The sequence below is a fragment of the Lutjanus erythropterus genome, chromosome 22, assembly GCF_056507025.1.
Source record: "Lutjanus erythropterus isolate fLutEry1 chromosome 22, fLutEry1.hap2, whole genome shotgun sequence".
NCBI classification, from domain to species: Eukaryota; Metazoa; Chordata; class Actinopteri; order Lutjaniformes; family Lutjanidae; genus Lutjanus; species Lutjanus erythropterus.
The window spans coordinates 27,254,807-27,276,663 of record NC_139338.1 but is presented as its reverse complement, the minus strand read 5'-3'; the positions used below and the strand labels follow the sequence as shown (position 1 = coordinate 27,276,663).

At 41.4% G+C, this 21,857-nt stretch overlaps 1 protein-coding gene across 2 annotated transcripts; it reads left to right on the top strand.

Annotated features, from left to right (window-relative positions):
- Window positions 1-496: 496 nt before the first annotated feature.
- dyrk2 (dual-specificity tyrosine-(Y)-phosphorylation regulated kinase 2) lies at window positions 497-17,664 on the top strand. Of its 2 annotated transcripts, none has more exons than XM_084711456.1 (7): window positions 497-802; window positions 11,728-11,831; window positions 13,972-14,314; window positions 14,397-14,560; window positions 14,997-15,386; window positions 15,469-15,559; window positions 16,306-17,664. In XM_084711456.1, exons 3-7 carry the CDS (start codon window positions 13,990-13,992, stop codon window positions 16,953-16,955), a joined length of 1,620 nt encoding a protein of 539 aa, XP_084567582.1. In that variant the 5' UTR covers window positions 497-802; window positions 11,728-11,831; window positions 13,972-13,989; the 3' UTR covers window positions 16,956-17,664. The 2 variants fall into 2 exon arrangements, with proteins under 2 accessions (XP_084567582.1, XP_084567581.1); XM_084711455.1 differs by lacking the exon at window positions 497-802 and adding an exon at window positions 1,304-1,550.
- Window positions 17,665-21,857: the final 4,193 nt, after the last annotated feature.

The window sequence follows — 21,857 nt, the reverse complement described above, 5'->3', positions numbered from 1 at the left end:
ATCAAGTTAACAAGTAAAGATGGCTGCCTTGAAATGAGAGACCACCTTTAAAAAAGTCTTTCAACTGGTAAACCAGAATTAAACCAAAAACAAAGTTTTATCAAATAAATTTTAAAGGAATTGTTATCTTGATTTTTTCGAGTTACAATTTCAGTTTATGATTTCGCTGAACAGAAAGTTTGGTAACAAACTTTAAAAAATTGTTTCGATCAAAGTCAATTCAAAAGTTGGTGCAACAGTTCTCTTTCTCTAAGCTTTTTACAATTTATTTCAAAACTTAAGATTTAAGGTTTGATTCAAAACTCCAAAAAATAGTGAAGACAGTTGCCTTGAACTTGTTGTTGTTGTTGTTGTTGTTGTTGTCGTCACAGTTTAAAAGGGTGTGGTGATGTTCTGTGCTTATTTCTGCTGAGTTAGTTACTTCCACACTCCGTGTGTGTGTGTGTGTGTGTGTGTGTGTGTGTGTGTGTGTGTGTCTTACGTAAGTCACTCTGTAATTTAACTAAAAGCTGTGAAACCTGAGACCACACACACGATGGTTGAACAAACTTTATTGTCAACACAACGCTGCCCAGGAGCAACAGTCAGAAAGCTGCTGTCCGTGTCTCTGATGGAAACAAGTTGTTGGTCTCCAAGCAGCCGCGTAAATAATCACACACTTTGTAAAAGCATGATGTCCTCATAAGGAAAATGCTGCACGAGCTGCTCTGATACACACTGAGCATCATCTTCTGTTCTGGGACTCTGGGATTCTCCCTCCAAACAAGAAAAGACAAACTTTAAACTTCTTCTGGAAAAGTTGGTGAGTATCGTTATTTTTTTTATTTTTTTTTACCTTTCTCTGATTGGTAAGCCGGTAAGTTTTGTTGTTATGGTTTCCTGCTGTTGGATTAATATTATTAGTTTGACAAAAAGAAAAAAGGGGGTTGGGTTGAAATCTCCAGAAATTGTAAGAAGAGATTATGAGATTTAAAAAAAAGTCAAAATTATGAGATATAAAAAAGGAATTAGGAGATAAAAGTCATAATTATGAGATAAAAAGTCATAATTATGGGATAAAAAGTCAAAATTATGAGATAAAAAGTCATAATTATGACATAAAGTCATAATTATTAGATAAAAAGTCAAAATAATGGGATAAGGTCATAATTATGACATATAAAAGTAGAAATTATGATAATTGTGAGATTAAAAATCGAAATACTGAAATAAAATGTCATAATTCTGAGATAAAAAGTCAAAATTATAAGATAAAGTCATAATTCTGAGATAGAAAGACACAGTTTTGAGATTAAAAAGTCAAAAGTAGGAGATAAAAAGTCAGGATGTTAAACAAAATAAGTAATTCTAAAATAAATCGTCTTCCATGGAGTTGTGTGAAGGAGTTGGTGAACAGAGGGATTAACTAAAGACGGAGTGGGAGGAGTAGGGAGGAGGAAGAGGAGGAGCTGCAGATGGAGGAAGAGGAGGCGTCCTGTCCGTCTGTGTCCAGAGGAGAGGAGCGGCCGCCATGTTAACCAAGAAGCCCGGAGCCTCGGTCCTCCCGACGGGTGAGCACAGCCTCTGTAGCCGGCCGCGGGGCGCCCGATCCCGGCCAGCGCGGCGGGGACACACCGCCGATCCCCCCGCCTCAGTTTTACGCTGTTTAAACCGAAACGTAACGAGTCAGACAGGGAAGAAAAACAGTGAAGGGAAGGGCTGGAGGCTCTGCTAGCTTAGACTGAGGCTCGTCTTTCTTTCTCTGCTCATTAAATTATGTGTTAATCTCATAAAGGGAGACACAGGACAAGCTCAATGTGGACACGGAGCCAACAAAAAAGCAGAGACGAGCTGCTCCAGACGTCCTCCTCCTCCTGTCTGTCTCTCTGTCCCTCTGTCTGTCTCTCTGGGAGGTTTATTTATAGCTAGCGTTAAGTTAGCTGTTAACCAACAGATGAGAAGTGACAGCAGCAGCACAAACAGGTTTCTACTGGTGTGTTTACTGCCTGTTAGCTTCTCGTTTACCTGCTTATAACGCCTTCATAACACCGCCACACGTCTGTAACACATTTATCAGCGTGTTTAAGGGTTGTGTGTGTGCTGGTTGGTTTGGTATTTGGTGGTGTTTCGTGTGTTGGTGTGTGTGTGTGTGTGTGTGTGTGTTGTCAGTTGGTTGCTGGGTAATTTTTGGCCTCCAGCTCTGCAGACAGAAATAAAGCTTCGGTTCAGTTCAGTCAGAGGTCAGCTGTTTTCTCTTTGGTGTTTGAACGTCTCTGTAATGGAGTTTTATTTGTAGCTGTCAGTTAAAAAAAAAAAAAGAAAAAGAAAATACATTCACGACAATAAAACGCCTTGTTTCGTTGAATTTGCCTGACAAACACATGCTAATGTTGCTATAGACTGTTGGAGCTATTATTAGCTGTATGTTAATATTCATGCTGCTGCTTTGTGTTAGCTTACTGTTGGACTGTTGTTTTACAGCTTTATGAAATGCTAATCTTTATTTAAACCATTAGAAAACGTTGTTTTGATGTTTCTAGCATGGTGTTGGAATATTATGACAATGTTATGATTTATCATAATTCAAATGGAGATACTCAGTGTTTGTTGGGTTACAGACAGTTAGCTTGTATTTGCTTGAAACAGTTGCAGTCTAACTGTTTTACAGCTTTAAAAACTGCTGATGTTTTTATTTAAACCATTAGAAGACATTGTTGTCCAGCTTGGTGTTGGGTATTAATAGAATGTTGTGATGATTTACCATAATTTAAATGTAAATATTTAATGTTTGTTTGTTTACAGACAGTTGTCATTTACACTGCGTCTAAGTTAGCTTGTATTAGCTTGAAAACAGTCAGCATCTAACTGTGGGGACTGTTGTTTTACATCTTTATAAAATGTAAATGTTTTTACCATTAGAAGACATTGTTGTCTTGATGTTTCCAGCATGGGGCTGGGTGTAATAGAATTTTGTAATATTTATCATAATTTAAATATAAATATTTAATGTTTGTTGTCTTGCAGACAGTTGTCATTTATGCTGCATCTAAGTTGGCTTGTAGCTTTAGCTTACCTGTTGCTAAAGTAGCTAAGCGTTAACTGTTGGCCGCCGTTAGCGGGTAACAGGACTGGGCTCAGCAGCCTCCCAGTGAACACAGCTGATCACAGGGATGAATACAGCTGGACATTTCAGTTGCTGAGTTGTTATAAAATTTGATGCAGGAAGAGTTTTGATTATGTAAACAAACGCTCACCTCACTGTTGGCTCACTGTGCTGCAGTTTAGTTTGTCCGTTAGTCTGGATTCTGCCGGTATCGGCCTCATCAGAGTGCTTTCTGTCTCAGTCTGATTGTTAAGTCAAGTACTAGAATTACACCTCCATGTTGGCTTTTAACCTCATGACTGTGGCTGTTTTAACTTTATTTCGTATAGTTCTGGCTCTGCAATCTATTTAATCCCTCTGTTTACCACATGTATTCATTCTGGTGGTTTTCTAATAGTTTATTAGTGGTTTGAGTTTGTTGGAGTTTGTTCCTGTGGGCTGTGTGGTGACAGTTTGTGCCGCTTCAGGCTGCATTTTCAGTTTCGTTCCATTTTGAGTCCCAGTTTCATAACGCCAATTTAAAGGACCAATACATGAGAACTAACTACAAGAAGTAACTGCAGTTATACACAGATTGTGAAAAACACAAAATGTCAGTAAAGGAAATATTCTTACACTTTTTTTCTTGTGAAACAGAAAAATAAAAACACATTCTTCAAATTCGACAGGAAAACAAAACTCACCTTGGTTTGTCTTTCCACTGTTCCAGCAACCACTAGTTGGTTGAAATAAACCCTTACTTCACTGCATCAGATGTGAAAATATTCTGGCCCGGTTCCAACTCGGGTGCCCGTTCCAGCACCACTCCCCTTCTGAGCTTCCTCTTGTACAGAGTCAGCTAATAGCACCGCTGCTAGCTGCACAGCTAACTGAGCTAACTGTGCCAACTACCTTTTTTTGATGCTTGTTTATCCAAATTAACTTTACTTTTAACTTTGCTCTGTATTCCTTAACAAAACCTTGCATTGTTTGCTAGCTAGCTTAAAATTTGTAAAAATGTAAATTTCCTGATAGTTCAGACTTAAACAAAATGTTACATAGTTTACTCTTTAGGTAAAAAGTAAAAAACACCATGATATTGTTTGCTAGCTGGCTCAAAGGTAACAAAATGTTGCACTGTTTGCTAATTAGCTAAAAAGTAAAAAAAAAAAACCATTATATTGCTTGCCAGCTAGCTAAAAGTTAACAACATTGTTACATCATTTGCTAGTTAGCAAAAAGTCCAAAAAACAAACAAACCTATATTGATTGCTAACTAGATAAGTAGTTAACAAAATGTTGCATCATTTGCTTGTCAGCTCAAAAATACAAAAACATTGTTTGCTAGCTAGCTAAAAGTTAACAAGATGTTAATTGCTAGTTAGCTATAGAGTAAAAATCATGATATTGTTTGCTTGCTAGCTGAAAACTTTTTTAAAAAGCTACATTGTTTGCTAGCTAGATGAAAAAGTTAGCACAGTTAGCTTCTCTTGATGGCTCAAGAGAGAAACTGTAATTTCTCATCTTTTGAGAAAAACTTGTTGGTGAATTATCAGCTGGACTGAAAGAAAGAAGAGATGCATCATTAAACTCTGAACTCATCCATTTTAAAAAAGCAGTTGATTTAAATGTTTAACCTCCTCAAGTTTCAAGTCTGTAGTAAAGTTTTGGCCCAACAGAACTAAATTTAATCAAAGTTTGGAGTAAAAACTGAACTGAGGTTTAAAATGAATTGTTGTTAGATATTCTAAAATGCTGGTAAGCATTTTGTTTGAACCTGTAGATATTACGCACCTGTGATCTTAAAAACCTCCAGTGATTAATCTACAGGAGCCTGTGAGGGACAGAATGTCAGCAGGTTGAAATGGGCTGGTTGTTGTAGCACCCTCACTCATCTGTAACTTCCAGGTCACTTTCTGGGCTTTGCAGGTTGTTTTCTTTTTTTTCTCGACACCTCTGTTAGTTTCTGTGTGCGGTCACGTTGCTGCAGATTTTCCCACTCGTCCTGTCGAGCAGCATGCCGAGCGTGCTCGCCGGCGCTCTGGCATCTCCAGCTCAGTGTCAGGTTCACATTCAGCACGCTGCTTTTCCACTCTGTTAGCATGCATCTGTCAGGCCGGCAGCGAGGAACACTGTGTGTGCTCTGCAGTATAGATCCCTGCTGCATTATCAGTGTGTACAGAACAGGCAGAGCACAGTGTCGTCTCGTGATGAAGAGCTGATGAAGACCTGTGGGGAATCCCTACGGACAGCAGGGCTGCAACTAATGATTATTTTCATTCTCCATCACCCTGTCAGTCATTTTCCTCCAATGTCTTTGTTCACATTGCAAAGATTTTCAGTTTACTGTCAGAGAGGAGTAAAGAAACAAGGAAATATTCACAGTGAAGTAGCTGAAATAAGAGAACTGGACATATTTGACGATGATTAGCTGATTATCAAAATAGTTGCAGATTACTTTAGTTGACAACTAATCAATTAATCAACTATTGATTGCAGCTGTAGTGGACAGTTTGAATTAAAGCATGAGAGACTGCAGTTTTTTAAGAGTAGAGCTGCAACCATTAATTGGTTATCAATCAATTATCAACTATTTTGATAATCAATGTGAATATTTTCTGGTTTCTTTACTCTTCTCTTAACATCTGTGATCGATTTATTGGACAGAAATAATAATTAGTTGCAGCCCTAATTAACAGTACAGGCTTGTTAATTAAAAGTTGTGATAAAAGCAGCATATTTACAATTCAACAATATTAAAGGTGAAGATATAAATAAGGTATCAAATCATTATTATTATAAACAACAATAATAATAATGAAAATAAATTTTTAAGAAAGGTAAACACGCAGCCTATAAAGCAAACATTTTCACCATTTGCTGGCAATTTAAAAGAAACAACTGTTCTCACCACTTTCATTCATTTAAAGTTTTTTTCACACACATTTAGCTTTTAACAGTTTTTGCACCTCCTGCAGTTTGAAGATTGCAGAAAGACGTATTGTGATTGAGATAAAATAATGCAGCTGGTAAGACGCCCATCATAATTTCCTAGAACTCAAGTTCCATTTAAAACAGAGAAGAGCAGTTCAGACTTTTATCTGAGAAGCTGGAACCAGAGAATATTTGGCATATTTGCTTGATAATTTACTTTTAGTGAATCGTCGTCTTTCAGCCAACTAACTGTCTAATCAGTTAATCTAATCAATGAGTTGTTTCTGCAGAAACCTCCGATTTAGGGACAGAGCAGAAGACATCTAAGTGCTTGTGTATTGATAAGACTATCAGAACATATTGATTGATTGTGCAGGATCACAGTGAAGATGCATTAGAGGCTGCATTGTTTCACTGCAGCATGTTTGTGCTGCGTCTGCACTTTCCGTTTCAGGTCTGAAGCCAGTCTGGAGTTTGTTATATCACAGTCATGAGAAGCTGTATTGTTTGTGCGGCGGTTTTGCAGCGTGTTGTCCGTGTGGACGTGTGCGGTTGCCGAACATCTCTCCTAGTCGTCCTCATTAGCAGGATTACAGTGAGGGTTCAGATTAGAGGCAGAGAGCAGCGACAGAGACCATCTGTCTGCTTTAACCTGCTGCTGCTGCTGCGTGGACGCAGGATGCTGCTGACAGCCGGACGGTGGCCTGTGAGGGTCTGCAGCTCAGAGGCTGTTTCCATTCATTCACTACATCGCTTTGATGTTTATTCTGTCCATGACTATTGTAGAGTCTGTTCAGGTCCAGAATATTTTTGTGTGATCTGATCAGTGATCTTAATGCTGAATCTGGATAGAGTCGAAGTGGTTGTTTGGTTGGACCTTTTTTTTTTTCAAGCAAAAACTGCAAATATATGCTCTTTCCAACCTCTCAGATGTGACAGTTTTTTGCTTTTCTCTGTTTTATTTGTTGGTCTGAAAAAAACAAGATTTGAAGTTGTCACCTTGGGTTCTGGGACACTATTGTCTCATGTTTTATTGACCAATTGATTGATTTAAAAAACCAATCCGCAGGGTTTTTACTAGTCTGACTCGCTGTATGCACACTGCTGGTAGAAGTCCCCAGGAAACAAGAACAACCTCTGAGCTGCAACTTACCTTCTGGAACTTACTTTCCATGATGATAAATCCAACACTGAACGCCATCTGTAGTTATTTATCTGTTTTTCCATCTTGTTGTTGTTGCTGTTAGCATGATGTTGGCTGCCCACTTGCAATTAGGGCTGAAGAAATAATCAACATTTTATCGAAATTACAAATTTCCAATTGCATGAGGCGCAAGATGTGCCGCAAAATTTGTGTCAAACTACCATTTTGAATTAAATATCATGTTGCAGACATGTTTTAAATGAAAATGATAATGATGTAAAAAGCATTCCCTGTAGTATCTAATATTGCAATATAATTCAAAATAATCACAATTAGATATTTTATTTAAATCATTCCGCCCTTCTGGCAATCCCAAGATGCTTTGGATTGAGTCTGTCGACCAATTAGAGGCTGCGTCCCTGACTTGTGTGGGACAGCTGATCCTTAGGTGTATTAATAGATCCATGCGCTGATCTCAACATGAGATTGACCCTTCAAAATAAAGTTTGCGGTGATGACGGTAATGAGCTCATCCCTGCAGCGAGCATGAGGTGACTGTGGTTACGTGGTTATCGTCACAGCTGGAGACATCACACGAGTTTGACATTTATAATGAGATAACAATTAATGTGGCTGAATATTGGTGAGAATAAACCCTCCTGTGTTCCTGTGATTAGTTTTGTGTTTAATTGTGACTGAGCTGACGCTAACAGCTGCTGCGCTGAGGCTGATGTCTCAGTGTCTCGGGTGTAAAACAGTGGAAGGGACGTCAGTCAAAGTACAGAACTTCTTATCACTCTTCACTGTATGAAGATAGCGGCGTCTTCTCTGACCTCTGACCCTTGACCCTCCCACGGTGGTGATGCTGTTAATGTTGCTGTGAAGTAGGTGAAGCTGCAGTTAAAGAGACAAGGAGACGCAGAGAATGATGTAGGCAGTGTATCGAGGATTATCAGGCTATATTAAACCCTTCATCCTCCTTAGACTGAGACAACCTGCAGGACTCGTGGCATCCAGACGGGCTGGATCACTTTGACCTGAGTCAGTCCCCTCCAGGGCCGTCTGAGGCTGGACGTCATCCAAAGAATATCAAAGCAATAAACGGTTTTAAATGGACTCACCTTCCACTGGCCGCTTTATTAGGTACACCTGTCCAATACAACGGATCTGACACGAGTTCTACCTTTACGAAGATGTTTTTCCACCTCATTTACAAACATGAAGGGGACGAACATTAGAAACAGTTCCATATAATTAAAGTACAACAACGTCACTAACTACGACCTCAGTGATAAACATGTAGTAGAATTAAAGAGACAGTTCAGCATTTCTTAAAGTGGGGTTACAGGGTTCAACTTTTTTTTTTCACTTGCTCACTCAGGAAACATACTTGCCCAAAGTCAGGTTTTACTTGCCCCTGCACAAGCTGGCTTATTTACAACAAAGACCAGGGCTTCACAGTTCATTTAAATACTAGCAAAATGGCACCATGGCCAAGTGCAATATCTGAGTTAACTTTTCAAAATAAAACGGTTGCAGAACATTTCAGGGTTTCGGTATTTAGTGAGAGACTGTACATCGTGCCTCCCTCTTCTGTTCATTCATGATTCAGATTCTGAATTAAATCAGACAAAAATATTCCTTCCCCTGAATGTAATGTGACGCATGGAGAATCATTTTATCATCCAGTCGTATTCCTCTGAATCGGAATCGAATCGTGAAGTACCCAGAAGTTCCCACCCCTACAGTACATGCCGCTTACTTTGGTTCCTGCTTGCGTCTCGTGGTTGTAAATAGAACTTTCAGCTCTAATTCCATTTTCCCTGATTATATCAATCCACAAACAGACGAGAGATGACGGGGAAGCTGAAGAGACGGTCTGTGAGACAGAGCATGTGAGAGCCACAAACAGCTGTGTCTACATGCCTGTGATACTTCATGTCTTTAGTACTTCAGTCCTCCCATGTCAAACGTCTCTGAGTTCATGTTGATTCTGGAGCTCTTTGCATTAGTTTACATCCACAAAAAAGTTTTGAAATAAAGCAAATTAAAACTATGAAAATCTTGATAACGTGACATTTGTTGGGGTCTGAACCAAACATGTTTTCTTTCATCTAGAGATCAAGATTTGCTGTTTTCTTTTCCTTTTCCAAAAAGTTGTGATTTGGTTCTGCAATGTGGATATTGCACTTTGCCATATTGCAAGTAATTATGCAGCCCTGTTTGTAACTGTATAACGTTTCTTGCAGTAACTCTGACACTGACTGCGCTGCCGTGCTGTTGCACCTGCATGTGACATGTTTTGGTATCAGTGTGTCTTGACTAAACAATAGGGGTGTGTATCTCACTGAGACGATTCGATACGTATCTCGATACATGTTCAACGATACGATATATTTTATAAATCTTTAAGTGGCCAACGATTCGGTTCAATACAATTCAGCTCTGTCACGATACGATACAATACAATACAAGACAATGCAGTGTGTCAGTCTTTACATTTTGATTCAATTAATGCTGTTAGTTGCCAAAAAATCCTGATAATTTTACTAAATATATTAACAGTAGAGACAGAGAGAAGGAGACATTACAGTGATGTTTATATCTTATTATGAGTCTCATGTGTAAATGAGATGAGATAAATGAGAAAATTTAAAACTTTCGCTGTCCGACACGTTTTACATAAATGATCTGCAGCAGCGTTTCTCATCTTTCTTATGAAACCCAAACTTAATCACATTTATTCTACATGTTTTGAAAGCTTGGTGGTGCGACGCGGTACAATGTCACTTCTGTCGCTGTTTTCAGCGCCGTCTGTTATGAGCAAATGAAGAGGAGACACAGGAGAGGGAGGAGGGAGCGCTTGTTTTGTGAGCGCGGCAGCAGACGTCCAGTGAGAGCAGTGCAGGCAGAGACAGCGGGAGAGAGAAGGCGGAGGAGAGTTACAGTGGCAGCTCCCTGATGCCAAAATTGAACGTATGCGCATCCCAGTGAGATGTATTGATACGCTAGTGCTGCATCGATTTGTTTCCGATTCATGTTCAGCTTTTTACTGATGCAGGGCCGTCTGAACCGATGCACTCGTGTCTAACACATTAAAGTCCGATGCATCGGGCACATGAGGGAATCGTTACACCCCTACTAAACAAACATGTTTTGTCGGCCAGAGCGTCTCTGCAGCACTGCAATGCTTCATTATAACGCTGCTTTGTCACACATTTCACTTTTATCAAGAGGTCATCTCAAGATGTAAATCAGTGAGGTGGAAAGCAGGACAAAGATAACATCTCGTAAAACCAGCCTAGTTTGTCAGTGTTTTGATTTGGGAAATGAAAATAAGGTTTTATGTAGGTTGTGTCTGGATAAACAGGCTTATAACAACTGGACCGGAGCGATGTGTAACAACACTCAGCACAGACATGTGGACGTTAACCTGCAAGGAGAGCAGACTGCTGCTGCTACTGCTGCTATTAGTACTGCAGTGCTAACATTAGCCACATTCTGCAAACTAATAGGTCTTTATTTACTGCCCATATATATAAAGTGTCAGTATTTTCAAGCTTTTTGTCCTCTCTGACAGGAAAACTGAATATCTTTGTGTTGTGGACAAAAAAAAGAAATTTTAAGGACGTCATCTTGGGCTTTTGGGAAACACTGATTGATATTTTTCACCATTTTCTGAAAACTTAAGGAACAAAACAACTAATCGTTAGCTTATCGTTAGTTGTTGGTCCACATCAACATTTAAAACATACATGTTGTAATTCTTTGTTCTTTTTTTTGTTTGTTTTATGAGTAGTTTCTTACTTTTAGACTAGTTGACCGGTCTAAATTCAAATTTCCGTTTCATCAACAGGGTAATTAGTCACAAGGAATATCCCTAGACAGGTTTTCAAGCTCATGATTGGCTGTGATTGGTGCATTTAAGGAAAGAGGAGGAGCTTAGGATCAGTGTATGTGTTTGCACATCTTTAAATGGCCACGTCTCTGTCTGTCTGTCTGTCTGTCTGACTGTCAGATTCTATATGTGTCTGTCTGTGTCTCAATGAAAACACTGAAGTCTTCCCTGCTCAGATACCCTGCTGGGGGGTCGAAGGGTTTCTGACCACTTTCCAGTATTTCAGGAGATTGACGAGCGTGTTCCTGATATGTGTCCGTGTTACGTAACGAGTTCTTTTCGTGGCGGTCGAGTCATGTGATATGTTTGGTATGTTGGAGGGAGGCATCGACACATCTTGTACTCTGAAAAGGTGTCATGTAGTCTGCTTCCAGTGTAACATCACTAATTAGTCAGAGCTCAAACATGGCAACCCCACGACGAGGACAAGACTGCAGAGCTGCAGTCAACAAATAGCTCCAAAGCTAATTGCTGCTAAATTTATATTTCTCTTTCTGCACCTACAAGATTCGATGTGTAAATCAGGGAGACGCTGAGCTGTTGGAAGGTGGAGATTTTCCTCTTTTGATGGAGCTAGGCTAGCACTTTCCCCCTGCTTCAAGTCTTTGTGCTGAGCTAGGCTAAACACTGATTTATCTCCATACATGACAGGATAAAAGATTAACATCTGTCTCTGTTTTTTAATTTCAGGCAAAGTGGGCGAGCCGGTCTACTCTCCTGGTCACAGTGGCTCTCAGACGACGTCGCCTGTCGCCCTGCCGCGGCTTCGCAATAACAACCACAACCCGCTGACGGTACGAACACACTCACATCTTCCCAGAGAAGTCTGCAGTGTTTCTGGATGTTGTTGATATATGTCTTTCTCTTTGCATGGTAGAGTCTGAACTTGCATTTGTAGATGCAGAGACAAACTGTGTTTACTGATGACGGTTTTCAAAAGTGTTCCTGAGTCCATGTAGTATCATTTATACAATGATGAGGGTTTTAATGCAGTTTTTAATGCAGTGCTGCCTGAGGGGTCAAAGGTCACAGACATTCAGTGTTGGTTTTCAGTCTTGCTCCTTACATGTAGAGATTTCTCTGGATTCTTTGACTCTTTTAATGATATTATAGATTGTAGATGGTCAAATCTATAAATTCCTGCAGTTTTGTGTTGAGAAACTTTGCTCTTAAACTGTTGGACTGTTGGCAGTTTGACATTGTTTGTGCATAAAATGCCGTTCTGTTGCTGTGTCAGAGCCATGCAGGCTTAGGAAGGTTGTAGTTTGACTAGCAAGCTGCAGTTAGCATGTTAGCATGCTGTTAGCCCTGTGAAGCACTGAGCCTGAGCAGCAGCTCTCAACAGGAACAGTCAGCTGTAGCCACCCCGGCTAATAATAGCCCTCGGCTCTCAGGATGCTTTAAACAGCTGATTGGTTTATAGGCTGGTGTGAAGGACACACACACACACACACACACTGGACTAATGGTATGTAGGAGCTGATGCAGCATTTATTTACTCCATTAGCTTCAGAGTGATGTCCTTGACTATTAGCATTAGCAGAGTTTCCTGTAACATGTTTTAATGGTTGTTTTAGAGAAACTGATCAGAGATTCTGTATCACTTATCGACGGCCACATATTTAATGAATGAGGCAAATATTTATTGATCTGAACAGACTGTACAGCCACTAATGAGCAATAATTTCAGTATTTTTATAGCAGTAGTCACAGTCGTAGGTGGTTGTTTTATTATTGTTTTAACGATTATTGTCAATGTCGATTAATCAGTGGATTATTTTCTCAATTAATCAATTAATTAACATGCGCTTCATGTTTGGACCCGTTTTTAGGATTAGAGGATTGGATGGATTAGAGCTGAACTAACTGATTATTTGATCAACAGAAAATTAATTAACAACAATTTTGAGAATGAATTTTTTTTGCAGCCATTTTCAAAACTAAAATGATCTAAAACCTCTTTAACTCCAGCCTCTCAGATGTGATGTGATTTTCTGCGTGTCTCCTTTACTCCTTTAAAGAAAAAACAAAATCCTTAGTTGCAGATGTTGTCATTTGAACACAGCAAGACAAAAACGTGTGTGTGTGCGCACGCGTGCGTGAGAGAGAAGGTGTTGTCATGTGAGGGCGGAGTTAACGGAGCCAAACACTCCGCTCTCGGGTGTCACTGTAACTACTGACGACACACAACATGAGTTTGTTATTGTTTCGATTTCCTCTGTCGACTCGCTTCCTTGTTTCTATAACACACACACACACGGTTAATAGCAGGTCTTTGAACTGAGTCGTGTGTGTGTGTGTGTGTGTGTGTGTGTGTGTGTCAGATGGTGACCTGAAACCAAACGCACCTCTGTTATCTGAAAGGACCCAGGTGTGCCGGTCTCTACGGCAACAGGGAGTGACTCACTGAGCGAGAGACAAAGAGACCAAATGAGAGAGACAGCTGTGTGTCTCTCTCTGTGTGTGTGTGTGTGTGTGTGTGTGTGTGTGTGTGTGTGTGTGTGTGTGTGTGTGTGTGTGTGTGTGTGTGTAATTAGACTGTGTGAGTTCTTCATTTGAGGGAACAAATTACTAATTTGTGGACATTAATTATCCAATTCTTTCTCCTGATATCATCCAGGTTTCATACAGCGCAGAGCAGAAATCTCTCTGTGATGTGTTCAAGGACTTAGACATTAATTGTTGGTCTTCTACAGGGTTTAATTTTCAGGCACCACAGAGTGTTATGATCATCACTGCAGGGCACAAACGATACTCTCACCCTCACCCTCTTCTGTCAGGCTTCACGTCGGCTCAAACACTGACATCCAGTGAAAACTTTGGTCTCATCAATGATCGATTAATCAGTTGTTAAGGATTTGATCGATCATGTGAAATTTAATTGATCTTCTATCAAATAAACATCTGGAATGTGTTGCCTCTGTTTCTCCTCAGGGAGGCTCTAAAGCCGCCATGTCGGACGCCGTCCAGCTGTCGTCTCAGTCGCAGGTCCACGTCACCCAGCTGTACGAGGAGAACACCAACAAGCGTCCGGTCCTCACCTCCCAGCCCAACGGCCTGGCTCCGCTCAGCTCCACGCGGCCGGGGCTGCCGCTGCCGGACCGCCAGACATCAGCCTCGGAGCCCGCCCACCACTGCCGGCAGGGCAGCGCCGCCTCCAACAAGTCGACAGACAGCAAGCCAAAGCCCACCTCCCTGACCCCGGAGCAGGCCATGAAGCAGTACATGTCCAAAATGTCGTCGTTCGAACACCACGAGGTGTTCAACTTCCCCGAGGGTGAGCGGGTCGAAACTAAACTAAACCGACTGTTTTGATCTGAATGAGAATAACGAATGATTGTGTGCTCGTCTCTCCTCAGTGTATTTTGTTGGTCCAAATGCCAAGAAGAGGTCAGGGGTCATGGGCGGAGCCAACAACGGTGGCTATGACGACGATCAGGGATCCTACATCCACGTTCCACATGACCACATCTCCTACCGCTACGAAGTCCTCAAGGTCATCGGCAAGGGCAGCTTTGGACAGGTACGAGTACTAACAGTTATACAACAGGAGTAACAGTTGATCCTGTGTCTGCTACTAATATTACCAGAGATGTTCTCTGACTAATTTTCTCTGTCAGATTAAATGTTGACTAGTCTAAGAGCAACACTCAGAAAACAGGTCAAATTGAGCAAATTGTATTAATTGATGATGTTAAATGTCGTCCAAAAAAAATACAAACAACAAAAAATACCTACAAGACATGACAGCAACTCACTAAATGTTCAGCATTTCAACATTTGTTTACCCGGAGCTGACATCAGCTGCCAGCCTGCAATACTGTGGCTAACATTAGCAGCGCTAGCAGCAGCTGCTCTCCTTGCAGGTTAATGTCCGTGTCTGTGCTGAATGTGGTCACATGTTGCTCCAGTTGAGTGATTTTATACCAGTAAGTATGTATCACGTCCTGTTTGTCCAGGTGGTGAAGGCCTTCGACCACAAGTCTCAGGCGCACGTCGCCCTGAAGATGGTCCGCAACGAGAAGCGCTTCCACCGGCAGGCGGCGGAGGAGATCCGCATCCTGGAGCACCTGAGGAAGCAGGACAAGGACTCGAGCATGAACGTCATCCACATGCTGGAGAACTTCACCTTCCGCAACCACATCTGCATGACCTTCGAGCTGCTCAGCATGAACCTGTACGAGCTCATCAAGAAGAACAAGTTCCAGGGCTTCAGCCTCCCGCTGGTCAGGAAGTTCGCCCACTCCATCCTGCAGTGTCTCGACTCGCTGCACAAGAACCGCATCATCCACTGCGACCTCAAGCCCGAGAACATTTTACTCAAGCAGCAGGGACGCAGCGGCATCAAGGTGAGACGCTAAACTTCACACGTCTGTTTAAATGTTAATCCTGTTGATCAGTCTATAAAACTCTCTGTCCGTCTCTCTGCAGGTCATAGATTTTGGTTCCAGCTGTTACGAACATCAGAGAGTTTACACCTACATCCAGTCCAGGTTCTACCGAGCACCGGAGGTCATCCTAGGTAAGAAGACCAAACACGAGAAACTGAAAACAGCCTGTGATCGACACAGTTTCACTTCATTTCAACCACGAAAATCAAATTTGTTGAGACTTCCTGCAGCGTTGAAGTTTGCTCATCATGGTCAAAGTTTTGTTCTCTGTGTGTGGCAGTTCATCTGAGAGCAGATGTGCTTCTTTAAAGGAAAAATCTGCAGTATATTTAATGTAATAAATCATAAAATGGACCATGACCGTGTTATCAGAGATAACTGAATGCTGAATTAAAAACTCTGACATCAATGCTACAGCCAGCATGGTCTCCTTTTAAAATTCCCCAGTCTGGGCCAAAACATCTGTTTTTGTTTGCCCGTTCCGTATTAATTAGAGTTTGAATTAATGCTGAATGTTCGCAGAATGAGTCAGTGTCTGTTTCTGAGTCGTAAAAAATCTTTTAGAAGGAGTAGATGTTTATAACGGTTAAATCGAGCAAAATGTTAATGGAGTTTGGTGTGGACTGTGTATTTTCAGAGCGGTGGGCTTTTGGTTTAAGGAAAACAGGTTTAACTTTACATCGACAGTTATAAACAAATGAGGACGGACAAAGCGGAAGACTCGTCCTCGTTTGAGTGTGTCTAATATTATGTTTCGCTCTTCTCGCGCTCCTTGCAGCCAGCAGACAACCTGCCTGATTACAGTGATTTGAGTATTTGTAATTAGTTACTTCCACCCCTGAAAACGATCATTGATCAATGGTTTCCCTCTCTCCAGGCTCCAGGTATGGGATGCCCATCGACATGTGGTCTCTGGGCTGCATCCTGGCCGAGCTGCTGACCGGTTACCCGCTGTTGCCGGGCGAAGACGAAGCCGACCAGCTGGCCTGCATCATCGAGCTGCTGGGTATGCCCAGCCAGAAGCTTCTCGACGCCTCTAAGAGAGCCAAGAACTTTGTGTCGTCCAAAGGATACCCGCGGTACTGCACCGTCACCACGCTGCCTGATGGCACCACGGTGCTGAACGGTGGCCGCTCGCGACGGGGGAAGGTACGCGGCCCACCGGGCAGCAAGGACTGGAGCGCGGCGCTGAAAGGCTGCGACGACCCGCTGTTCCTGGACTTCCTCAAACAGTGTTTGGAGTGGGACCCGGCTCTCAGGATGACGCCCAGCCAGGCTCTGCGCCACCCGTGGCTGCGGAGGCGACTCCCCAAGCCGCCAACAGGAACCACTACCGGGGAAAAGACCTCCTCCTCCAAACGGGGAACCACCACCACCGACGGCGCCATCACCTCCATCTCCAAGCTCGCCACCACCTCCTCGACCACCACGTCCTCCTCCTCCAAAACCAGGACTAACTTGGCAGCGATCACCGACGCCAACGGAAACATCCAGCCTAGGACGGTTCTGCCTAAGCTGGTCAGCTGAGAGTGAATGCACCCCGCTCACCGTGGCGGGAGATGAAAGCTGCGCTCACGTCTGTGAGCGACCAGCTGGAACTGAATAAAACTGGTTTGTCCAGTTTTGAAGAGCGTTTGGTTTTTTCACGCTGGTTTTCTCAGCGGCGTTAGAGTGCGTTCAGGACAGTCGTGGAAACTCGGCGTTGGGGTGTTAAAGTGTGCAGAACGGCCAGGCTGGGATGTGAGCCGAGCTGAAGGAAACTTTATTGATAAAGTGGGGTGCGTTCAGACTCCTGAAATTCTCTGTCCTGTCTGAGAGAGACGATAGTTGTTTAACTTTGTGAGCAGCGAGACAGGAAGACGTGTTTAAAATGATTGCGGAGCTGCTCAGACAATCAGAACACACAACTCTGTAGCTCCAAACACACAAACACAACAAAAACATGGTGCTGACGGAGGGAACAAGGCTTTTTTATGTTTTTAGCACAGAATCTATTTAGCTGAGCTGATAGTCGATAAATCGATTTGACACCAAAAACAACTTTTTATAACTTTAGTCTTATAAGGTTATATCTACTCGTAATATGTTCATGATGTTTACTGACAAATAAATCAGATATTTCCTTATGAAACTAAGGTAACAGCTGCAAAAAAGCAACAATTAGCTTGCTAATCTTTGTTTCATATCCTCATCAAATAACAGATTTTGTGTTATGTCTCAGTTTGAGAACATTGATGGGCATTTGTCATCACATTTAACTTTAACTATGAATCAAAACTGAACTCAAACTGAACCATTTTCTTGTTAGCTGGCTTGTTAGCTATCTGTTGTTTTACAGTGTGTAGCTAGCCTGTGTTAGCATGCTAGCTTTGTGCCTGCCAGCTGGCCAACTGTTAACTGGCTGGTTAGTTGTTAGACAGCTATTTGTCTGTGTTTAACTTTGCTACCTATTTGCTGGCTAGCAGTTAGCCAAGCAAACTTTAAATCAAGTTTTATGACCGTAGTCTTAACAAGGTTCCATCTACTCATGTGGGCTCATGTAAAAGGTTCATGTGGTTTACTGATAAATAAGTCAGATCTATCTTCATAATACCAAGATAACGGATGCAAAAAAGCAAGGATTAGCTCGCTAATCTTTGTTCATATCATCATAAAATAACTAATTTTGTGTTATTTTTCTGTTTGGGGAACATTTTTGAGCATTGGTCATCACTTTTGACATAAATAACTACACGGTTAATCAAATCAAAATCCTGGCAACCTGAACTGACCCATATCATGTTAGCTGGCTAACCTTCTTAGCTAGCCTGTGTTGTCATGCTAGCTGTGTGCCTGTCAGTTTTCTAACTGTAAACTGGCTAATAACCAGTGGTTGTTTGTTACACAGCTGTTTGTCTGCGCTTAGCTGTCACGTTGCTACCTGTTTAGCTGTTAACTGGCTAGCAGTTAGCCTAGCAAACTTTAAATCAGTCAGCTTTTTATTAACTTAGTCTTGCAAGGTTATATCTACACATATCTACGGTCTCATGTGGTTTACTGACAAATAAGTCAGATATATCCTTATAATACTAAGTGAACAGATGCAAAAAAAAGCAATGATTAGCTTGCTAATCTTTGTACATATCATCATGAAATAACTAATTTTGTGTCATGTTTCAGTTTGGGGAACATTGGTGGGTATTTCTCATCACCTCTGACGTAAATGGCAACATAATCAAAACAAAATCTTAGCAAGCCTACCATCTACCTGTTCGCTGGCTAATTTTCTTAGCTAGCTTTTGTTTTACAGTGTGTAGCTAGCCTGTGTTAGCATGCTAGTTTTGTGCCTGTCAGCTGGCTAACTGTTAACTGGCTAATGACCAGTGGTGTCTGCGTTTAGCTGTCACTTTGCTACCTATTTACCTTCTAACTGGCTAGCAGTTAGCCTAGCAAACTTTAAATCAGTCAGCTAGCTGTAGCTGGCTCACGATTTGCCTTTTTTGGCAGTCTGGTGGCTAGCCTTAGCCTTTTTTAGCCATAGCCTGTTAGCTCTCCACTGCCCAGCCTTACGAAGCACAGATTTAGTTTTAACGTTTTTTTTAAGTTTTCTGAAGGTTAGAAGAAAAAAAGAGAGAGAGAAGAGAGCTGAAGTGCAAAAAGACAAGAAAATAAGTATGTTTGTTTTAACTTGCACCACTTTGTTCTCTATTTAATGAACCAAATCTGATTCTTAAGGAATAAAAAATGGCTGAAGGAGCTGTGAAGATCGAGAAGAAAGTGGAATAAAGGCAGTTTTATGGAGAAGTTCTAAATCATTTTTTAAATCAAAGGGCTGTTAGCAACCAAAGTTTTTCATATCTGAAAGGAGAGAAAATAAAACGTGTGGCTGTAGTATGACCTGAAACAACAGGCTAGCATTTAATTAGCTAAATTACAATTAGTTAAAGGTTTATGCACAATGTCCTGGTCTGAAACGTAAAAACAAGATTGAAAAGCTGTTCTATCAACATGTTCTTGTTCAGACCATGTTCTTTTAAAGAATATAAACATCTTAAGAAACTAATTTTATGGATTATTGTGAGAAAAGAAGAACAAGTCAGCAGTTATCAAGGGAAACTCAATTTTAGCGTGCTAAAAAAAGACCCTCAGACACACAGAAATCACATGATGGCAGAATATTTCCTTCAATATCACAACACAGAGCAGAGTTTGTTTAGACGGCTGTAAAATTTTCTGACAACGTGCAGAGAACTGACTGTTTTTACCTTCTGGCTGCAGCTTTACATCATCGATTCAAACCGTCTATATGGAGTCTGTGTGTCTGAACAATGGAGACGTTTTTATGACTGTTCTTCAACGTTTATGTAACTGGAGCTCAGCAGCAGCAGTGATAGCCTGAAGGTACCTGACATATAGGACCAGTGCAGAGAAACATGAGCCTTCAGTTGTATTTTAGGACTACAGACACCGTTACTGTATCAGTCAGCTGGTTATATAGAGAGATATCGTCTGGGTTCAACTCAAATGTAGGTGGGAACAATGAAAGATTTAAATTACCACACAACTGAACACATAATAAGTCAAGAGCAAAGATCAGACATGGATTTGGAACAAAATGTTTTAGTGGAATCACTTCAGCCAACTCTGAAGCTAAGAGGATTGGATAAAACAGAGCTCCAGTTTTAATTCAGGGTTTCTTTCAAACTTCTAAACATCTCCAATGAAATGTATATAAATAATGATATTGTTAAAAAAAAAAAAAGGGCTCCAGTCACATCAGCATGTGTTCAGGTGATACAGGTGCGCTTAAATGTTTTTTAATGTGTGTTTTGAGCTGGTTAGCAGGTTGTTGCAGCAGCTCTTCGTACGCAGAGATCGCACAATACCGCCTCGACAAGTGTGCGTCATTATGTTGGTTAGGGCTGGGCAATATGTTGATATTACATCATGAAATGAGACTAGATATCGTGATATCATCTAAAGGATTAGTGGAGAAAATGATCGGCAGACTGATCGTTAAGGAAAATAATTGTTGCACGACGTACGTCTGCGTGCTCCTCGTGTTTGGACCTATTTTTCAAACTGACAAGATTGTGACAGGATCAATTCATCGATTATTTGAGAACATCCAGAGTTGGAAATTCCAACTTCCTGGTTCAAATGGAACGCATCATAAATTCATGAAAAGAATTATAGTTGTTAAACTTTGTGAGCAGCAAGACAGGAAGACGTGGGCATTTATTGTCACATTTAACTTAAATTTACTTGTTAGCTGGCTAACTTTCTTAGCTATCTGTTGTTTTACAGTGTGTAGCTAGTCTGTGTTAGCGTGCTAGCTTTGTGCCTGTCAGCTGGTTAAAAGTGAACTGACTGGTGAGTTGTTAGACGGCCATTTGTCTGCACTGAGCTGTCACTTTGCTGTCTATTTTCTTTTTAATTCAAGTTGGTATTTCCAACTCGGAGGTCAGAAATTCTGACTTCCTGGTTCAAACTAAACGCCCCAACAGTCAGTCAGAGCTGAAGAAGCCTCTCAGACGAGTGGCGAATCATTTTCAAGTCCCTCAATTCAACCTTTCTTGAATAACCTGACATGACCTGGATGGCTGTGAATCATCAGACATATTGGTTTCTTGCGTGCATGAACTGTAGCTCTCTCTCTCTCTCTCTCAATGCATGCTGGGAAAAGGCTCCAGCCTCCTGCGAACCTGAACAGGATAAACCAGAGCATTTTGCTTTATTGCTCGCTTCTGCCGCTGCCTGTTTTCTCAACATCACATGAAGGAATCACACCTCCTGGTGTGACGGAGCCCTGATGCAGATTAAAATGAAATAAACAGTTATAGTAATGTGTCGAGCAGTCAGACTGACTGTTAATGTATTGATCAGAGGTCAGTATTGGTAAATGGAGATATCAATGTGATCGGGCGTTTGAAGATGCTTCTTATTTATTTACTACAATTTAATTAATATTTATTAATCTAATCTACATATTTACTATGATGTGCAGTTCATAACGTATACTTGAATGTGTGTGTGTGTGTGTATGTATGTGTGTGTTGTATGTAGCTGTGTGTGTGTGTGTGTGTGTGTGTGTGTGTGTGTGTGTGTGTGTGTGTGTGTGTGTGTGTGTGTGTGTAATGTCAACGTTAACGAGAGATTTTCTTAAAGCTTGTTCCCTCACAAACACACACACATACAGTATATATACACATGTAGAAACACACAGTCGTATCTGAACGCACTCTGCAGTTTGTCGGGGCGAGGAAGAGGAGGAGGAGGAGGATGATGAGGAAGAGCCGTCGGCCTGGCAACCGTGGTGTAATGTAGCACATGGAGGGGGAAAAGTGAATGACAGAAGGAACTGATCAATGTAAAACACACAGACACTACCTGCTCCGCCCATCTCAGGGGAAGCTCCGCCCCCCCCCCCCTCCTGGACCTGGACAGTAA